The 13,074-nt window shown below is 40.4% G+C and overlaps 1 protein-coding gene across 1 annotated transcript; it reads left to right on the top strand.

Moving 5' to 3' along the window:
• Positions 1 to 629: 629 nt before the first annotated feature.
• Positions 630 to 12,211, top strand: slc26a6l2 (solute carrier family 26 member 6, like 2; the record flags this gene model as incomplete). The annotated part of the gene is made up of 19 exons (XM_080470051.1): positions 630 to 760; positions 1,413 to 1,552; positions 4,485 to 4,595; positions 4,694 to 4,866; positions 4,969 to 5,133; positions 6,676 to 6,828; positions 6,995 to 7,077; positions 7,388 to 7,535; positions 8,302 to 8,415; positions 9,195 to 9,272; positions 9,381 to 9,476; positions 9,565 to 9,671; positions 9,757 to 9,826; positions 10,684 to 10,776; positions 11,019 to 11,129; positions 11,225 to 11,599; positions 11,720 to 11,774; positions 11,957 to 12,087; positions 12,185 to 12,211. 19 exons carry the CDS (start codon positions 630 to 632, stop codon positions 12,209 to 12,211), a joined length of 2,361 nt encoding a protein of 786 aa, XP_080326177.1.
• Between the last annotated feature and the right edge of the window lie 863 nt (positions 12,212 to 13,074).

Below are 13,074 nucleotides of genomic sequence, written 5' to 3'. Positions count from 1 at the left end.
CATTGTTTGTTGACCCAACATCCATCAGGATTAAATTCTGAGCGTGGACATTGATATAGCTCAGAGTGTCATCACTTTCCTGCAGAAAATAAAAACTTTGATACTTTATCTCCTGAATGAGCCGAGTTAGACAACAATAAAGATGCAACATTTAATGCATGCTGCTGCTCAGACAGCAAATCTACAGTGTGGAAGAACCCCTCTGTAAATAATTGCGAGCATGTTTGTTGTTGAAGTTGTGAATACCTGCAGTGTTTCACTGAGTCCTAACACCACTTTTACAACCGTTGAGCATCCCCGCCCCTCTTTCAACTTGTTTCCACCCAGTTAAGCATACAGGAATGCACACACAAACACACGCTACCTGAGGAGTGTATGTGTGTACAGGACAGCGACATTTGGGCAGGTGGATGTTCTCTATAAGGACAGGACAGAAATAGTCACTCCCACAGTCCAAAAAAAACAGCTGAGGAAGTCAGAGCTGTCTGTCAGTGCAGAGAGGAGGCAGAGACACCTGCGACATTTTTTATTTTAATCATTTTTCCACTGACAGGGATCCTCAACTGAAAAAAAAAAACAAACAACAGAAAAGGGGTTTACTTAAGTCTGTTGTATTTACTCAAACAGACATGAACAGCAGGGAGACGAAGTACTTTGTGCACCGAGACGTTCTGGATGAGCTGCGTCTGGAAGAGGTGGCACAGAAAGGCTCATGGTCGTCCAAACCGTCCCTCAGTGAGCGGGTCAAAGATTCCCTCAGGTAAATATAGAAGTCAAGCCACCTGCGGAGGTACTGACTGGACCATACAACAGATAAGCTGTTTTTGGGCTAGAGCGGCTTCACTGTGAATTAAGCTGAAACTGGTAATTTGTAATTTTGAATGTAAAATAGTTTATTGTCTGTAACTGTAGGATAAATAACATCATGATGGGCTGAAGGTCAGAGTTTACTCTTATATTAACCTTTGATAATCATATTGATCTCCCAAGAAACCGCTTTGTAATCACTTAGAGAATCACGCACGTTTCCACTTCAATCAGCAAACTGGCATTTGTCAGAAGTTTATTTTGAATATGTGTGACTGCTATAGTGAACAGTGCAATATCAACATGCTTCAGTTATCTAAAATGACCTGGTTTCAAGGGGTCCGCTGATAAAACTGGCAGCAAGTGTTACATTTCACATGTTCCAGGTTTCGTCTGTGCCAGCGTTCATGAGAAATATCAACAAATGTCTTTTACTGTATTTAACATCTGTTTGCAGATCTCCTCATTATGAATCTAACTTTAATTGAAACAGGCCTCTAAGAACTAATGCAAACAACCCCTGCATGTACAAATAAATTTGGACGACTTCAGTGATACATATTCAGTGCCATGGGTGTTGTTTATTTGTGTGAAACCTGTTGTAGGTGTTCCTTACCCAAGGTGAAGCGTATAATCCTGAGTTGGATTCCTGTCCTGGGCTGGTTGCCCCACTACTCCATCAGAGAAAATGCCTTGGGAGACTTGGTATCCGGCTGCAGTGTGGGCATCATGCATCTGCCACAAGGTGTGTCTGTGTGGATGTGTGCCTTGAGATCGGAGTTAAGTCATAAATGAGAAAAGCATGATTGCATCAGTTTAATACTGAGAGTGAAAGCAGAGAAAAGAAAGGCTTCCTCCAGATGGAGACTGATATGACTGCGGGTATTAGAGTGCTTCTTCTAGGATATATGAAAACAATGGCAACTAATTTATCAAAAATAACTAGTTGTGTGTCTCTAAAGGAGGTTTATTTAAACATTGGGCATGCATTTGATGATTTACCATAAAGGCATTTAGTAATGCAGTGATAACAAATCTGGTGCAAATAGATGAAAATGATCTACCTCCTCAAATCAGCCATGAAACTAATAAGTCATTGATTTAAAAAAAAAAAAAAAAAGACTTTCACTTAAAATATCACATTTTACTGCTTCAAGAGTCTCAGCATGCTTCCACGTGAGCAGTCTTATTCACCTATACACACACAATCTTTCACACATACAAATAGCAGAATCTATTTGCCAACCTGCCAAGGACACTTCAGAGACATGGTCCGGGGGGGACGCAGTGGACCACGTCATCAAACAGAGCACAATGCTGACAAGACTAATTTGTGGACCACAAAGAATGCAGATAGGGCCACATGAAGGCCACGAGCCACCGGTTGCTCATGTCTGTGTCCTCAGTCCTGATATCACACGTGAGACTGTTGCGCTATAGATTTACAACATTGCTGCAGTTCAGCACAATAAACTTGTATGCAACAGTTTCACAAACACCTTCTGTTGAACAAAAGCAACAAAAATAAAATCATTCATCGAGGGATTGTTGCAAAACAATGAAACAGGGTTTTTTGGGGGGGCTTTACTTAGACGTATTTCTGAATTCATGCATGAACCAATTGTTTTTTTTATGTTCGTTTAAAGAAAAGAAACATTGATTTTGTTGCTGTTATTCTGGGGAGAGCCCCAAAATGATGGGCAGGAATAAACACAGGGCAGCCAAAAACAGCATACCAATGCACCAATCACTTGAAAATATAGTGATCATGTTGCATGACAGGAAAAACAGTCGAACCTCTCTGAAAGAATGTACAAGCAGTTTTTATGTTCCTACAACTAAATTGGGCGCATGAAAGCAGAGACGCCACAGAGTGTGAGAATATACTGAATTGGCCTCACTTTCAAAGAGAATGCCTGAAAAACGGGCTGTAGGAAACTCTAAATGAAAATAATAATGCAGTAATAATTACTGACGTTTCCATGCTCCTTTTAATTGTCACTTCTGAAAACAGTCGTGAAGCTTCTGTCTCTCTCCTCCCTGCTCCATGTGATCGCTGTTAGATTTAACTCTAGCGATTCCACCACATGGTCACAGGCCTGATTAAACATTAGCTGAACTTAATTTGATCCAGGAAGTAGAATTGTGCTGAGTTTTGCATTACTATCTCCCAAACTAACCATGACATGTGCCTTCCAGTCAAGTGATTTCACTTCAGCTGAGCTTAAAGAGTGAATCTGCCAACTAGTGCGCAACATTCAGCCGCCCCAACTGAGAAAGATAAGAAGAAATAACACACAAGTTGCTTTTTCAACTAATTCTATTTGTCAGTAACTAGTGAAATAAATCCACTATTTATTCAAGAACTAATAAAGTATTCAAATACTTACTCAACATTGTTAATGGCCACTAAAAATCTCAAAACGATGAGTCTTGTCCCAATTAAAACCATTTACATGATGGACAGAAACAGCAAAAAAAAAGGAGTACGGTGAAAATCTGCTGACAAATGTCAACTTAAATTCAAACAAAAAACATCACCTATAGTAGCTGTTCCCAAACTGAATAATTCCAAGGCCCACTTAAAATCTTCCATATCACAAACTTGATAGAATTACAAGTTTAAGACGAACAGAATTATTCAATGTGAACATGGGCTAATGCAGTAAATATACGAAACATGCTTTCGGAGGAACAAAAAAAACAAACAAAAACGTGCATATTGTTCAACAAATTCAGTGTGTTGTACAGTCCACCTCCAGATCTCCTCCACATTTCTGCAACGCAGGCAAGAAATAATGTGCAAACAGTTTAATTTAAATGAAAAACACTTATCATGAGTCTTTTATTTCACAGTTTTCACCTCAGACATACAGAAAAATCTGTAAACTATGAAGCTCCATGTTCCTCTGTGACTCTCCCTTTCAATGAATGTGATCAGAGAACCACATTCATCTTTAGTACTTATGGTCCAGTGTTGACTTCTGCTTCCCACACCAAACTGGTGGATAAATGTGTGATAACACAGAATTCCATCATTCTGTTTTATCAGTTCTTATATTTTTTTATACAAAAGTGTCTATTCTTATATCTATTTTTAGATTTTTCTAGTAGTACCAAACGTAATTACAAAATTGATGGAAAATACAAATAACTTTTAATTGGAAATGACCTCGCTCGGACCCACTGCAATACCTCCGTGGACCACCAGGAGGGGGCCACACTTTGGGAATCACATATACCAACTGTATTTAAGTCCACAATGTTGACTTAGTTTAGTTTAGTTTAGTTTAGTTTAGGTAAGTCGGACACGTGAGTACATAACAAAACAAAGATAAACAAACACAAACAAACAACAATCATAACAGAGCAAAGCAAACAAGGGGAAAAAAGTAACAGATAAATAATAAACAATGGCCCAACATCCCCAATAGGAGTAGGAAGAAGCATAGCTTATTTAGTCTTACCCCTTATTCTCATGAAACAATAGTCATTTGTGGGTTTTTTTTTTGTTTTTTTTTATTAATTTGCCTTGCCTGCCTGGGAAAGAACTTGATATGTAATGATGCATAATAAAACAATTTAAAGAAGATGTTCCAAATTTAACAACATTAACATTTATTTTTCCCACTTGGAAGTGATACTATTCCCAGTTAACTGTGATTTGTTTACACCAGGCATGGCATATGCTCTTCTGGCGTCCTTGCGGCCTGTGTATGGCCTTTACACCTCCCTCTTCCCAGTTCTGGTCTACTTCATCTTTGGTACATCTCGACACATCTCTATCGGTCAGTGGAAACGAGTGTATGTATGTTTTCAGGAGAATCCAAAAGAACAGTGACTGTCATTACTAATTGTGTGCATTTGTGTATACCTGATTGTGCAGGTACATTTGCTGTGATCAGCATCATGATTGGGAGTGTGACCGAAAGGCTGGCTCCAGACAGTAATTACATGGTAAATGGGACTAATGGGACCGAAGATTTGGATATTGATGCAAGGGATGCATACAGGGTGAAGGTAGCGTGCTCCCTCACCATTTTGGCAGGAATCTTTCAGGTTTGTGTGATAACAATAATAACATGAGAGCCTATGTTGAAGGATTTAGTTTCCCTTTTCAGCCGTAAAAACCTTTGATTTCTTTTTATTCTGTTTTCTCAGATTGTGTTGGGCGTGGTGAGGTTTGGTTTTGTGGTCACCTACCTGTCAGAGCCCCTCGTTCGTGGCTACACAACAGGATCAGCATGTCATGTGTGTGTCTCTCAACTCAAGTACATATTTGGAGTCAAACCATTGCGCTTCACCGGTCCTTTTTCTCTCATTTATGTGAGTATGTCAAATCAACTGCAGTTCATGTTTGTATTTGCATTCCAGCTATTCTTGTCTCACCACATTTAAGGCAATATATTGCACTGTGCTCAGTTCATGTCTGGTTGAAGGCCTTTTATTTGAGGATTTTGCACATTTTCCCTTTGTGCAAGCAAAGGGAAAGAGAATTAATAAGTAGTAAAGTTAACTCTGCAGCAATTCAACTGTAAAACTCTACTCGTAAATCTCACCTCAATACATTCATTTACATGTCACAATGAACTCAGTCTGGTTCTTCTCACCAACACCAATAGATTCCATGGACATTCAGCTGACCTCTGCACACATCTGTTTGATATTGTGTGCAGCTATGAAGTGAATTACTGGAAGTTACATATGATATGTGATATTGCTGATAGTCTCCCTGCTCGATGGTGGGATGATATGTGGTTTTTTTGTTTTGTTTTGTTTAATGTAACACAGATGCCCAAACTTTACAATTCTTGTGTGACATACACACATCTATGGGACAATTTTACTGGTTTAATCACGGTTCCTGGTTTAATCACATTAAAGCTTTCATCACTTGGAAATATGCACATGAACATCCCTGAAATTACAGAAAGGCGGGTGGGGCAGAACGGTCAGAAACCTTCAGTGAAATCAGTCACAAGCTTATATTAGTGGAGAAAGAAGACTGACACCTTTTTTCTAATCTGTCTGCTGTGGGTTACATTGTTTTAGTTAAAAAAGACATACAGTATATGAAGGCTTTCGATCATTGATTGAATTTTTTGCTTGGAAAATGACATTGGGACCAAATCCATACTGTGCAGTTCCACTCACCAAAGCCTGCACAATCTCACAGCGTGAGAAGCAACAAGCTGTTTCCAACAATTTTTCTGAAAACGATCCTCGTGAGGCAAAAAGGGTTTGAGGTTGCACCACAGGTTTGGTTAAAAAAAAAGAAAAAGTGCATTAGAGGTGTTAAATGTGAAAATTTTATGGGTGTAGTTTCATTGATTTGATTTTTTCATTCTAATGTAACAACCTTAAAAAACTAAAAAAGGTTAAGCTCAGCAAGTTCCTGTAAATGGTCTATTCTATTCTATTCTATTCTATTCTATTCTATGTCACTGAAGAAACACCAGCCCAGTCAACAGCAATTGCACAATCTATAAAACTTCTGTTGTAGATGTTAAGAGGGATCTTGATTGAAAAGTAAACAGGAGGCATCACTGGACTGGATCACCACTGGATTCATCAACTGCAGCCTCAGTGTGGCTCATTACTGTCATCTAAACAGATTAAAACAAGAAGCAGTTTGGTGAACTAATACTAGAAGTAGAAGTACGTAGATGATTGTTCTGTTCATATAGGGAGTAAAAGAAAAAAAGTGACATCAGTGCTTTGTTACCTACCACCTGTGCTGTTCTGATGAATATCTCTCAGTGTGTGCTCCCTGTGTTCTTAGCACAACCAGCATGGCAGAGATTAGAATATATGCTTCAATGTTTCAGGCAGCCATCATAATCCTGCTTCCCTGTGTTTCCCTCTCAGACTCTGGTGGACCTCTGCAAGCTGCTGCCTCAGACGAAGGTGCCAGAGCTGGTGGTCAGTCTTGTGGCTCTCACTGTTCTCATTGTGGTGAAAGAAATCAACGCCTGCTACAGACACAAGCTGCCTATGCCTCTGCCCATAGAGCTTGTAGTTGTAAGTCCTCCCTTTTCTTTGCTTTGCTCTTCATGTTGTGGTCCACCAGGAGGCGTCTTGTCCTCAGGGTTGTTGACCTCATTTAACAGAGACTGTGTTCTGGAAAAGTAATGATTTAACTGAAGTCCTCAAACTCAACCAGTTTTTGTACCTTTTTCTTCAACAGATTATAGTAGCTACAATCATTACCCATTTCAGTGGACTCCCGAGTAAATACTATATTGATGTGGTCGGAGAAATTCCCAGTGGGTAAGTGCATTACTGCATGTTGGAAATTTATCCAGAGAAAGAAACAGAAGCTCAGGGTATATTTAAGTGCAAAATGCTGCACATGTGATCAGAGACTCATGAGTCCCACTTAGAGTTATCTCATAGTTTTTAGAAATGTGGAGATGTCAATGAGACAAATGACTCTTACAGTGGATCTAAAAGCTGCTTGATTAAAGTGTGACTTGTGAATACCAATTAAATACCAGGCTTTTGGATTATTGCAGGAAAGTGTTGATTTCTGGTTTTCTGCATCGTGTCAGTAATTTCTTTATTTTTTCACCTGTATCAGGATCAAGGCCCCTCGTGCTCCAGATTCCTCTCTCTTCTCACAGGTTATCGGTGACGCCTTTGCTGTGGCAATTGTAGGCTATGCCATCAATATTTCCTTGGGCAAAACATTTGGCCTCAAACATGGTTACAAGGTGGACAGTAACCAGGTGAGGAAAACAGACACACACTCACACACACATGCACGTTGTGTCACTCACAGCCAGCTGATAGAGTTATACTTAGAGTCTATGTTCCTATCTGACTCACTGTGAACTGTTCGAGGTAAAGCTTTGGTCTGATATTAGACTTTACACTCACAGTTGGTCATGGCTGTCACATTAGTGGAAAAATGACTCAGGTTGTCCAGGGTTGTCAGGCTGCAACAACATCAGACACTGATTTGTTTCCAATTCTTATTGTAAGTAAGTAAGTATTCGACATGTGCACTTCAAACAGTGGAGGAATTGAGATTTACATTGGAGCTTCAAGTCAATGAATGAAGCAACAGAACTCAGTTGTATGTATTACTACCGCTGACCCAATACGCTATTGTCGTCTAGGAAGGCAATACTGTGTTGAATGTTCACAAGCTTTCCAAAGTTATTTAAAATAACACTCAAGTCTGGATTATAGAAAAATAATAATGATGAACTGTCACGGGATCATTTAAACCTCTTACAGTGTTGGTCAAAGATGTACTAGTGTGTGTGTGTGTGTGTGCGTGTGGTTGGTTAAGCTTTACAGTTTAAAGCAATGTGCTTTATTTATTTATGCTGGCCCCAGTGATGTTTTGGCTCTGAAGGTAATAAACAGTTCATTGAGGAGATTGAGGTATGACATTAATGATATTATGTCTTCATCAGTATTAAAGGCCACTATGAGTGTCTGTTTGTGACCCAATGTGTGTCTGTTTGCTTTTTTTGGTTCATCCAGGAGCTGGTTGCCCTCGGTCTCAGTAACACAGTCGGCAGCTTCTTTCAGTGCTACTCTGTCACTTCATCTTTGTCTCGAAGTCTGGTTCAGGAGAGCACAGGAGGCAAAACACAAGTAAGAAACACACGCACACACCGCACGCACCGCACGCAATAGCACGCACCGCACGCACCGCACGCACCGCACGCAACAGCACCAACCATCATGTAAGTAGTAACTTTCACAATAAAATGACAGCAGTAAAAAGCAAAACTCAACTGCATCTGTTTTTATCATTATGATTTTGCACAAAAGCTTCAAATTCAATCATACAAATGTGTGACTCAATAAAATAAGTTATAGTTCTGTCCTCCATCCATTTGTTTTTATTATGATTTATTCTCAAAAAGATTAAAGAAAAAATAAAACCAAGGAGTAAGATATTCTCCTTGAGTGCAATAATGCACCAATGAAACAATTAGGACGAGGACGCCTTTTAAAGACACAGAGTGAAAAAAATATAATGTAATTTTGGTCAGTTTTACACTTTTTACATTTTACAGTTTTACATTTTATTTTACATTTGAATAATACTCAAAGTTTTTTTTTGGGACACACATTAAAAGGTCACAAATGTACAAAAAGAAAAGGTCACAATATATTTTAAACAACACCTGAGTGTTAAAATCAAGCACCACCAGTTGATATGAACAAAACTCAGTCAGTAGTTCCAAACAAACGTCTATTGTTCTGTGGATTCCGGAACATCATAATAACACATCATCATTATCATTAAACTTATGAACTAACACATATTTTCTCCTTTTGCTTGCATATCACTGTCATGTTGTTCATTTTCTGAGCATTTATTGTTGAGTAATTACATGTGTGTGTGTGTGTGTGTGTTTGATCAGGTTGCTGGGGTTATTTCCTCCATCATTGTGTTGATCACAGTGTTGAAAATTGGTGCTCTTTTTGAAGACCTTCCTAAGGTATCACGCCCTTCGCTCTACTGTGTGTCATTATTGATAAGCTGCTATTTCAGGTTGCCGTAAGGTTACAGGTGTGTTTCCACCTCTCTCTGTCTGCTTCCTCTACAGGCTGTCTTGTCCACAATAGTGTTTGTGAATTTGAAAGGTATGTTTAAGCAGTTCATGGATGTTCCTTCGCTGTGGAGGACCAACAAGGTGGATCTGGTGAGATTTAATACTCCAACTGAATAGTTTGTGCACTGTTTTGCCCCATTGATGCTGTTTGCTGAAGCTATTCACGTTGCCCTTTCAGCTCGTGTGGCTGGTAACGTTCGTGAGCACCATTCTGTTTAACCTGGACATGGGCCTGGCCATCTCCATCGGCTTTTCCATGCTCACTGTCATCTTCAGGACACAACTGTAACTACACAGCTCAAATTAACGATCACTGATGTAAACATGATGAGAGCCATTCAAGCTGTAGTGACATTTTATTACCTTTCAGACCCCGTTACTCCATCTTGGGGAACATACCAGGCACTGATTTGTATTTGGACACAGAAACCTACAGGGAGGTAAGAAAATTATATTTATTGTATTCATTCCGATCCAGTCCTTTATTTCCAATGTCTGGACTGTCTTTAGTCTCATAAGAAACATGGCAGATCGAAAAGTAAAAACAACACACGATGAAGCTTCTAGAACTAAGAAAAAAATAATTAAATAACAAATTTCTAAAACACTGATAGATATTCAAAGAAGCTCGATGAAGTCAAACCGGGAGCTCACTGCTGCCACCTAACACACACAAGTGTTGGTGTTAATAATGCTGGCATCGAGAAATTGAATAATTAAAACAACTGAAAATGACTTCCATGATGCATTTTGATCCATGCCGATCCTGTGACTCCAGAAACCTCATTGTCATAATTAAAACTTTGGTTCATGATGATTATCAAACTTAACCACATTAGCCTCGTTAGGCTCAATCATCCAATAAACAACGATGGAAAACTCTAGCACATCTGCTGAATGCTCTCTTGTTAGTGCTTCAGAAAACATTAAACTCGTCCGATAGTTTTAGCGCTTATGTTCCTAAACACAACTTCCAGAAATGTAAAGTAAATCATCAGGTTTCTTTATGGGGGATATACTTTGGATTTTCACCTTGTGATACTGTCCAATATGGCAGTCTGTACTGCACTGTGCTGTATTTCCGACAGTGTTGATACATTATCATTTCCCCTAAATTTGCATCATTTGGCCCTTTAAAGAGCGTGCTCTGGGCATAGAGTTGGACCTGTTTACACTCATTAGGAGGCTGAAGATTTCAGCTGAGTGAAACTTCACCTGAGGGACTCGGAAGGTGCAAATGAGAGCTGTGTGTGGTGTGAGTTTCTCAAGCCCACCTCCACCTGATTTCTCCCCACAGGCTAAAGAGATTCCAGGGATTAAAATTTTCCGTTCATCCACAACTATCTACTATACGAATGCTGACATGTTCTTGGAGGCTCTGCAGGAGAAGGTGAGTGAGTGTGTGTGTGTGTGTGTGTGTGTGTGTGTGTGTGTGTGTGTGTGTGTGTGTGTGTGTGTGTGTGTGTGTGTGTGTGTGTGTGTGTGAACTCTGAGTGCATTTGCTTACAGGATGTGATGCCCTGTCTACGGTCTACAGCAGCCTTGATTGCTTTCATTAGGCCATCTCTCTCTGTAGTCTCACTTTTTGTGCTCTCTCTCTAATGTGATGCTTGGCCTTTTTTTTTTTTGCAGAGTGGAATTGAAATTGGGAAGCTTCTAACAGCCAAGAAAAAACATGACGCAAAACAGAAGCGGAAACAAGAGAAAGAGAAAAAGAAAGCTAAAAAAGAGGCTAAGAATCAAGTATGATATCCCGTGTCACACCGAAGCATTGTCTATGCAGTTCTTTTCATATGAATTTCACATTTCTCTAATCTTTTTTTTTTTCACTTTTGCAGAAAAATGCCAGCCCAAAGTCGTCACATATGTCCAATCGATCCTTCTCCCTGAAGGAGTCGGAAATGAGCAACAGGAAAATATCTGCGGAGACGAAGGGGGAGAGTGCAGGGAACGGCATCGCCCTCAGTCAGACACAAACAGCTGTAAACAGCTTCGGTAAAGGCCAAGCCAACTGGGCTTACCAACCTGACACCAGCATGTCAGACACAGATTCATACGCGGGTTGCCACGGCGACGACAGCTGCATCCCCCAGCTTTCCCAGGAGGGTGACGAGGACAATGTGAAGACCGGTGAATCCCGCATACACAGCATCGTCCTGGATGTCTCCACAAGCAGCTTTGTGGACACAGTCACTGTGAAAACACTTAAAAATGTATGTGCGCATCCTTGTATGATTAATTAACAGATGAGTGACAGCAGCAGACATTGTGTACAATGAAAGCTTTTCAAAGAAGAGAAATGGCAAAGAAGTTTTTTTTTCCTTCTCCGACAGATTTTCAATGACTTTGGAGAGGTGGATCTGGACATCTATCTCGCCAACTGCCAAGGTGAGACAGGACACCGTTCATTTCCTTAATGCAGAGTCAGGCTACGCAAGACTTTCACATTGACTGCAGCGAGGACTCAGCCTCAGTGGCACCAGAAATTTCAATATCTATTCATACCTTGAAAAAATATGCCTTCCCTGTAGTGCATTAACGGTCTCTCTCTTTGTGTGAACACGGCTCAGCCTGCGTCGTGGACCAGCTGGAAACGGCGGGTTTTTTCTCAGACTCCATCCCAAAGAGCAGGCTGTTTGTCACAGTTCATGATGCGGTGCTTCATATTCTTGCCAAAACGGGGCAGACGGACTTTGTGATTGTGAGTCACATTGAACCTTCGTGAAACCCTCTGACATCTGTCATCTCTTTACATCACTCATGTTTTGCTTCTTTCTATGCTTTTTTTCTTTTTGCAGAATATCTCTTGTAACACCAGGATGTGACCAGCAGAAATCAGATTGCTTCAACCCCGACAATCCTCCTCCTCCTCCTCCTCCTCTTAGGCTGCAGGCAGCCTCGTTGCGCACTATTGGTCGCCATTGTCTCCTCCCCTTTTGGTGGAGGAGAATGCACCACCTTGACATGGCGGCCGGTTGCCATGGAAATACAGGGAGCCGTTGCTGTGGCAACTGGCTTTTTATGATATTGTCTAATGAGATAGCCAGCAATACGTCACTGCAGCGCTCGCTCTCCCTCTGTGGTGCGAGAGACATCAGGGTGGGGGCCGAGTGGGAGAATGTAACAGTGGACTAATAGGAGTCTGTATTTATAGCCTGTGTGAGAGAGAAGAGAGGGAAAGGTTGACTGAAAGGCGAAATGTGAGCGGCGTAGCAAACACACACACACACACACACACACACACACACACCGCAATGTCTGTGAGTCACTATTGTTGACTAGAAGAATATTCTCCACAACAACTCCATGAAATCTAAACATCTGACCATGACTTGGCCTCCTGGAGGGGTTTATAACTCTCAAATTTGCTCCAAGGGCAAATGTTAATAATCTGAATGATGCATTTACTAAGAGCAGGTGCTTTGAATGAAAGTGGGTGTATTTATAGTCTGTATTCACATGTCTGATTCCCCTGACATGTTGAGCTCCCGTCTATTTTTAGGACCCAGTGTCATCTGCTACTGTAACCACCAAATGAACCAATGGTAGGAAACAGTTTTCCGGACAACTGATCTCAGACATAGTTTATTTAATTATTTTTGTACTTTTCTGCTGTTTTCTTACTATTTGACGCACCGAATGTTTAGATCAACCAGATCTGATATGTACGTTTCTATGAACTAAACCC

This window comes from Lipophrys pholis (assembly GCF_963383615.2).
Source record: "Lipophrys pholis genome assembly, chromosome: 8".
Taxonomy (NCBI): domain Eukaryota; kingdom Metazoa; phylum Chordata; class Actinopteri; order Blenniiformes; family Blenniidae; genus Lipophrys; species Lipophrys pholis.
Note: the sequence above shows the minus strand (reverse complement) of the source record. Positions and strands in the feature narration are given on the sequence as shown.